The sequence below is a fragment of the Cotesia typhae genome, unplaced genomic scaffold, assembly GCF_013202065.1.
Source record: "Cotesia typhae breed Kobodo isofemale line unplaced genomic scaffold, CoteBio_Ctyphae scaffold_121, whole genome shotgun sequence".
NCBI classification, from domain to species: Eukaryota; Metazoa; Arthropoda; class Insecta; order Hymenoptera; family Braconidae; genus Cotesia; species Cotesia typhae.
In genome coordinates, this window is record NW_027423773.1 from 5,053,674 (window position 1) to 5,062,218 (window position 8,545).

The following is an 8,545-nucleotide window of genomic DNA, read 5'->3' on the forward strand; positions in this document are numbered from 1 at the left end:
TAATTCAATCATTTTTACTTACATGCCACCAGGAAATGCTTTGGAGCCCACACTGATAGAAAAACAATCTTGATTCAAGAAACTTTTTTTCTTCAAAATTTGAACTCTTGAAACTAGATATAGATGTATTTCTTTCAAGAATTTTTGTCTCTTGGTTCAAGATAGGCGATAACATTGATTCAAGATGTTACCGACTTGTGTTAAGAATGGCTTTTTTTTTGAGTCATTAATTTACTTATTTCCATGAAATAATTTTTTTTCGGTATAACAATTAAAGACTATTTAGTTTTTGAAATATACTTTGATGAATTGTTTTAAGTTTTTTAAACGATAATGTTATTTTGGTTGAAAAACTAAATGTATCGATTGAAGATAATATAGCTCTTAAGCCAAGAAAATCTAAATCAAGACAAGAAATTCTTAAAGCAAAATAATCATTTGTCTTCCAAAATAAATTCTTAGATCAAGAAAATATCTCTTGAGTCAATATAAATTTTCTATCAGTGCATGTATTCATATCCATCGATACTTATCATAGGGATTCGACGGCGCGCCAGAATTTTTGACCGTAGTGAAAGCAAATGTTTGACATTGCAGTTCTTATTTTTATTTTCGTGATTACGATTAAATTTGTCAGTTATTTTGATAACAATTTGTTAATGGTTAGAAGTTCTTTTATTTATAAATAATGTTTAACCCGCAGATTACTTTATATTTATATTTATTTGGACAGTCCAAGATATATATAGCATATAAATTTAGGAACTACTCAAATCACATAGTATACCATATTTTAATGGAGCCGACACCAGTAAAGTATTTGCCGGAAATTTTATACACCCATCCGACTGAAAAAATAATTATAGAGGGCAGTTTGATTTAAAAGACAAAACACTCGGAGTCGAGTGGATATTCCGCGTCATTACTCGATCATCAGTTTTATTCTGCGATTTCTGGATTGCACATTTAATAATTTTCTATTTTACCCTAGTATCTGCTTCTGAAGCTTAGAAACTAAAAAAAAAATATTATTAACTACGAACAACGAAAGTTATCTTGCTTACGGTATGTATAACATCAAAATTCGTAATTGTTTTATTATTACAAATGATATATTTTTAGTTTTATTTATTGAATGTTTAAAATTTTCAGGCAAAAATGGCGGAAATACATGGTGGATTCCGATACAGAGTTCAGCGTCGCAATAATAATGACGTGTAAGGCTTTCATTTTTTTTTACTAATTTTTAAATTCATTTTGTGATATTAAAGTTAGCTATCACTTGAACATTTTTTAATTTTTACAATTTTCTAAAAGTCAATTTTTTAATTTTTTTTTAGGCTGTAATTTATTTATTAAAAAATTTTTAGAATTATAAAATATCTGCTAAATTAATTTTCTTATTTATTTTTGAATTTATTCTATTATATTAAAGTTAGCTATTACTTGAACATTTTTTAATTTTATTTAGCAGAAAAATTTGTTCCGAAAAATTGTTAATAAAAAATTGTATTTTTAATTTTAAAAATTTTCTAAAATTCAATTTTTTTCTTTTTTTTTTTATGCAGTAATTTATTCATATGAAATTTTTTATAATTATTAAATATCTGCTAAATTAATTTTCATATTTATTTTTAAATTTTAAATATTTTATAATTTATTTAGATTTTTAGTCTGCGCTTATCGTCTTACCAGATTATGCACTGGGCGAGATATTAAAAGTGCCAATGAATTTCATTTGGTTAGAGAGCATAATCACGCACCAAACTTACGTCTTGAAGAAGAGAGAGCCTTCGTGAGATAATTATATGATCGTTGCGAATCTCGGTTAGCAAATACCCGTGATATATACGAGAGTTTAAGGGCAACGTATGTTTTTTTTTTTTCATGGAATTAGAAAGGATAACAAAATTTTTTAATTTTAACTTTAAATGATTAAATTTGTTATTTATAGGTATGCAGATGCAAGTAGAACAATATCCTGGCGAAGTCAACAAACAAACATGCAACGAAGGCAGCATAATTTTATACAAAGCTTACCGACGGTTCTTTCGTTAACCCATTTGAAATTGTGTCTTGAAAATGATGCCAGATATGACAATTTAACTCATCACTCGCATGGTTCTATGCAACTAAGATTTCGTATTCCGAACAACTTGGGTACTGTTGCAGTTATGGGTGATTCAGAGTTGATTAATAAATTTGATCCAAATTCTACAATGTACATCGGTACAACTAATACTACTTTACCTGCGGGATTAGATGCAAGAGAGACTTTAATAATCGTGCTTTTAAATAGGAATCATGTATTTAATATAAATTTGATTTATTTATTTATTTAGTTATCTATTGTTGTATATATTCTAATTTCTTAAGTAATTTTTTTAATTCTCAGGCTTTTGGTGTTTCGTGGACATTCATGCCAGACCGGTCTGAAGTTAGTTTTAACGCCGCGTTGGACATTGCATGTTCTCAAATCGCTCCTCTAATGAATCCAACTAAAATTTATTATGACTATGAGCAACGATTGAATGACTCATTGAGAGCAAATATTCCCGGTGCAACTTTAAAAGAAACTTTCCTTGCTTATGCTAACGTAAATTTGTTTTCTTTACGTAAAGATGCAATACCGCATTGTCATTTAAATATTTCTCTTCATCTTTTTATTATTATTATTAGATCAATATCGCTAGCTATTTTTATTAACTAATTAAAATGTAAATTTCAGGTAATGATTCGTCGTGCTACACTATTAAATGTAGACCTAGCAGACGTGAATAATCAAATTAATTTTAAAAAGTTGCTCGCTGTTGCCTTACTTCCTGCAGCCAGTATAGTAACAGGATTTTTGTGGCTTCGTTCAAACATTCCTGGAGAGCTTGTACCGATTTTCGAAGATTTATTTGTCTATTATCAGGACAATCTAATTAATTTGCTGGGCTCGGAAAATGGGTCATTTTATAATGATGTTGATTCTTTCAGTGATTCTATGAAAAATCATACTTTTAATTTAAATACCTTATTAAATAACAACAACAGCATATGGAATTGCTTAAGTAAGTAAACAATAATATTTATTGTTTATTCTTCAATTATTATTATTTTTAATACTTGATATATTAATATTACTTTATACATTCTTTTTAATAATTTATATATTATAAATTTATTATAGGAATCTTTGTAAATCAGAGCATTCGCTCTTACAATGATTTCCACGCGTTGGATATCAAAGCCAGAGTCAGTTGCACTCCCCGATCACGTCCTATTCTGTGCCTCAACAAATTACGTCGTGTGTGGAATTTATTCGACAGAAATCAGATGGAATATCAGACGTTCTTCGCTTCCACATCACAAATTTTGACAGAATTCACAAACGATCTGTTACATAACGGTGTAGAGCACGTTCACGACTTTCGACTATTCCAAGATCGTAATGTCCAAATCAATATTGATGCTGATAATGTTAACCATCAACCCCATTTTGTGGGGCCATTGGTATTTGCCGAAGAAACGATTGATGATGTTAGAGCCGTGAATCGTCGTGCTCAACGAGTTACAGGGAATCTTGCAAGCCAGCCGCAAGTTGTTGCTATCCAAGGTAATATTTTATCTGTAAATAAGTTAATAAATAAATAAATAAAACTAATATAATTTTATTTTTTTATTTGCAGTTTTCGATAGACAAGACAATTTATGTATTTTGTGCGTTGATCGGCCGATCGGTCAATGCTTTTCGCCCTGCGGACACCAAGTAGCTTGCTTGGAATGCACCGAAAATTGGCGAGCTACTGCCGTTGCAGATGGAATTGACTTCGCTTGTCCAATTTGTCGAACTATCATCCGAGAAGTGTCCATCATACCGGCCGCTGCAGCTTAAAGTGTTCTGCTTAAATAAACATAATTACTTATTCTACTCGCATTCTCAACTGAAGTAACTAATAATATTTAACTTATTTTATTATAACTACGATTATTTTACTACTTAAAAATTTCTGATAATAGTTCTAAATGTTCATCTTGAAACAACAAAAAGATGTTGTTTATTTTTTTTTCTTTTCTCCTTAAAGAAAATTAATATTTTAAATTAATAATAATATCTTCTATGTTTTTTTATTATGCATGATTAATCATTGTTTTTGTACTTTTAAAAAAATTTTTAAAGTTCTAATTAATGCTAAAAAGAAAAGAAATATCTTGTTTCTTGAAATTTTTTAATATATGTAAACTTACTAATTATATTTGATATGAATATTTTCTCATGTTTTTTAAAAACTTATTGTGGCAGCCTACTTTAACCGGCTTTATATTATACTACAAGTAAATTGTATCTTTAAAATAGTAAATGATTTGTTTTTATTATTCCTTTGGTTTTTGAAAGTTTGATGTAAGTTTCAAAGGGTGATATTATAATTTTGTGTTACTTAGACATGTTGATGGAGTTGCTAGTATCCTAGAAGTTTATGGTACTTTACTCTCTTAATTTTCAACTGATAATTTTATTTACTTGTTGACTATTAAACTTTTTATTTCTTGAGTTACAAAAGAGAAGGTTCTTTCTATTAGCACCACGATATTTTCTTGCCATCGTTCCCACTGTGTCTTGAATAGCTCAGTTTTGATCTTTTCGATGCTAAATCATGTACTTAAAATCTACCATATTTTATTGAGCATGGAATATTAAATCTACAGATTCGGTAGAATCTGGCGCCAAGTTCCGTTCAAAAATCCCGTTGCAAACGGAGCGCCAGACTACCGAATGTATTTACAGTAAGCAGAACGGTTTTTTGAGGTTGTATATTTTATTTTTAATTATACGGTACTTTTTTCACTAATTTGTATATTATAACAGTGAGTCATAATTAATTTTACCGTATTAATTAATTTATATTCACTTATAACAATTTATTTACTTGAATTTACTTGAAATTATTAAATTTTATTAGCACATACTATAGTTCGCTCACGAATTTAGATCCTGACTTTTTTCGATGGAGAAATGTCACCGCCACAGACTAGATAAAATAAAAATGTGTAGTAATCTTCCGATAGATACGCAACTACACTGAAAAAGTTAATTCACAGCTTGCATCGACAACCACCAGAGTGCGCTGGAATTATTATTTTTACATGTACTGTAAAGGTGCTTTTTCATGCTGACGCTTGACGCTGGTTTCTAGCGTAAAATTTGATCACGTGATGAGAATTCAACACTGCGCCATCTAAAAAAAATTGTAGCGAAAAATTTCAGCGTTTAGCGTCAAATTCAAGCGAAAAATAAAACGTTAATATCGAAAGTCGATTTATCGATACAACCACTACACTTTATAGGTTACGTATATGTGATTGTGAGTAATAAACATTCCAATACTTAGTTACAAACTTAGTGACCTCGTCACAATCATTAATAAATAAATTATCCTTGTGAATACATTTATCGATAAAATTATGTCTAGTGAATATGACTATCAAATGTGGATTTACAAGTGTCAAAAAGTTATTCGACGAGCGCAAATAAACAGGCTTCGACGCAATAGGATTCTACTTACGCTTATTCTAAATGATATCGCTATTCAAAATAAAAAAAATAAACATAAAAAGAAAAGATTTTGGGTACATCCGTTGTATAAATTACGACGAGAACACGGATTTTTTGAAGCAGTATTTCCAACACTTTCTTCATTTCCTGAAAAATTCGAAAATTACATTCGTATGTCTGCCTCTCAGTTTGAAGAATTGCTGTGCTTAATTGGTCCACATATAACTAAAAAAAACGTTGTGAGAGAACCAATTTCAGCTACCGCTCGACTTCTTATGACTCTGCGGTAAGATCTCGTAACCTTTGTTATTATTATTTAGTTTCGTGGAGTAAAATAATACTAATTATAAAAAATACTTTTAGATACTTGGCGACAGGTGATTGTATGACATCTATATCATATCATTATCTCGTTGGTGTGACAACAACCGCAAATATCATTGCTGAAACTTGTCAAGTTATATGGGATTGTCTTCAGCCGAAGGTGTTACCTTACCCTTTAACATTCGGTGACTGGTTAAAAATTGCAGATGATTTTGATAAAAATTGGCAATTTCCTCATTGCATTGGAGCTATTGATAGGAAACACATACAAATACAGGTATATACAATTATAAACGTCGATGTCAATTTTGACAATAAACTATCTTCATAATTATTATCATCATAATTTCAGTGTCCTGACAATGCTGGCTCGCTATATTTTAATTACAAAAAAACACACAGTATTGTACTGCTGGGAATATGCGACGCAAATTATTCATTTTTATTCGTTGATATTGGTGCATATGGCCGACGTAGTGATGGTGGCATTTTTCGTGACTCTCCAATGGGTCAAAAATTTGAAAACCATGAAATGAATATACCGGGCGCAGAGTTGCTTACAATTGATGGTATGCCTTTACCATATGTGCTTGTTGGTGATGAGGCTTTTCAACTAACTGATTATCTACTCCGACCGTACCCTGGTAGAGGTGGTCTTAATAAAGATAAAACTATCTTCAATTATCGTCTCAGTCGTGCTCGACGAACAATAGAAAATTCCTTCGGTTTACTAGTAAGTTTGTGGAGAATCTTGAAGAAGCCCATAGAAGCTACAGTGGATAATACAACTCATATAGTGAAAGCAATTATTTGTCTTCACAATTGGCTTCACAAACGAGATGAAGATAATAATTACATACAAGAAAATATGGTAGATCGCCATGGAGAAAATGGTTTTGTTCCGGGACTCTGGAGAGATGAAGTTGGAAATCATTCAGCACTCCAAGATGCAAGAATTCATGGAAATAATTTTAGTTCTCGAGCCGCAGTAACTTTTCGCAATGAATTTTGTGACTATTTTAATGCAGAAGGAGCTGTTCCTTGGCAGTATGATTGAACATTGAAATAACTTTCTTTAATATCATTTATTCCAAGAAAGAAAAAGTAAATACAATGTAAATAAAAAAGAAAAACATAGCATAAGCAATAACACTCTTTCCAAATTATTCTGTTAATAATTGATCAATTGTACATTATTTCCAAGTAATTGTAAATATTACAAAAATATAACTATGCATTTTTAAAGTTGAAATTTTAATTATAAAAATTATTTTTAAATATAATTAACTTGTTCATAGCAAGACACACATCAGAGTTTTTCATTTAAGTATGTAATTACTACATAATTTGAATGTGTATGGTTTTATATTCTTGCACTGTGAATTTGAAATAATAATACCAATAACAATCATACGAATGAACTAGGTTGGAACCGTCAAAATTTTTGTAAACATAATATTACAGAATAAAAATTATATTTATAATTGGATTAAACTCGTTTTTTTCTTCTTTATTATTGGTCACTTCCGTGTACTCATTCTTTCTTTTTTACAAACTATGCAATAAAAAATACTGAGCACATATATTGGTGATATGGTTTAATTTAATATCTAATAATAGTAAATGTAACTTATAGTATTGCGTTTTTTTCCTTAATCTAATTATTTATTTTCTTCTCGTAATCTTAAAAGATCTTATTGATTGTGCTTGACAGCTTCATAAACAATGTCTGTCAATTGTTTTAAAAGATCTGTTTGTACTGGTTGTGGTAACTGGCGTATTTGATTGCCTAATCCAATAAGAAATGCGCCAACAGTATCAATTTTTGGCGGTTCCGGTAGCGTTATAGGCAAATTTTCACGGCACAAAGCATCGGCTATACGACTCAAGGCGCTTGCAGAATCAATCGCATCGTCTTTATTAGACCTTCGACGCTTTCTGCTGTTACTTGCGATTCCTGAAATAGATAACAATTAATTAATTTTTATATCACTGAAGCGAACATACTTGTAACAAAAAACGTATCCTCATTATATTGATATTGATTTATTAAATATTGCGTTAATCTTGAAGACACAAGCTGAAAGCCTCAAGTTAAAATTTTCGAAATGAATTTCCTCAATACATTCATAAGTGTTATATGTACATACCGGAAGCTTGGCTCCCTCCAAGATCTTCTTCAAATGCTTCAGTCAAACTGTCATCGACTGATGAATCCAAGTCAGCACATCCTTCAACAACACTTTCCCTCGTTACATTACTGATTGTGCTGCAAGATAAAAAAGAAATCATTGACCATCACACCCCTCAATGAATATAAATTAATTTACAGAATTGAGATGTTCAAGTCTTTTTCAAATTTAATATCAAACAACTTACTCTTTTGATAAACAATGATCATGGAGAAACTCGCAGCAATGGTAAAATTTCCAGGGGTCTCCAGGTGGTACTGCAGCTGAACCACTAGCACGATGTTCAGCATTAATAAGTTTACGGTAGGTGTCACGTAAACTTTAAAATTTTTTTAGCTTCGGTAGCACTTAATTTTCCTGGTGAAACAAATTGTTATTAATAAAATTTTTATTTTATACTTCTATTTTAATTAATATTAGCATTTCATTTTGACAGAGTAGACGCTATAAAAGATACAATCATTTATTTTTACCATTCAATGCTGCAGAA

The 8,545-nt window shown here is 30.3% G+C and overlaps 2 protein-coding genes across 2 annotated transcripts; both read left to right on the plus strand.

Moving 5' to 3' along the window:
- The first annotated feature begins 1,045 nt into the window (after positions 1–1,045).
- On the plus strand, positions 1,046–4,109 carry LOC141533642 (uncharacterized). The gene is made up of 3 exons (XM_074252632.1): positions 1,046–3,056; positions 3,176–3,601; positions 3,675–4,109. Exons 1-3 carry the CDS (start codon positions 2,732–2,734, stop codon positions 3,878–3,880), a joined length of 957 nt encoding a protein of 318 aa, XP_074108733.1. The 5' UTR covers positions 1,046–2,731; the 3' UTR covers positions 3,881–4,109.
- Positions 4,110–5,285: 1,176 nt separating this feature from the next.
- LOC141533779 (uncharacterized) lies at positions 5,286–6,194 on the plus strand. Its single transcript, XM_074252823.1, has 3 exons — positions 5,286–5,348; positions 5,457–5,825; positions 5,903–6,194. Exons 2-3 carry the CDS (start codon positions 5,473–5,475, stop codon positions 6,192–6,194), a joined length of 645 nt encoding a protein of 214 aa, XP_074108924.1. The 5' UTR covers positions 5,286–5,348; positions 5,457–5,472.
- Positions 6,195–8,545: the final 2,351 nt, after the last annotated feature.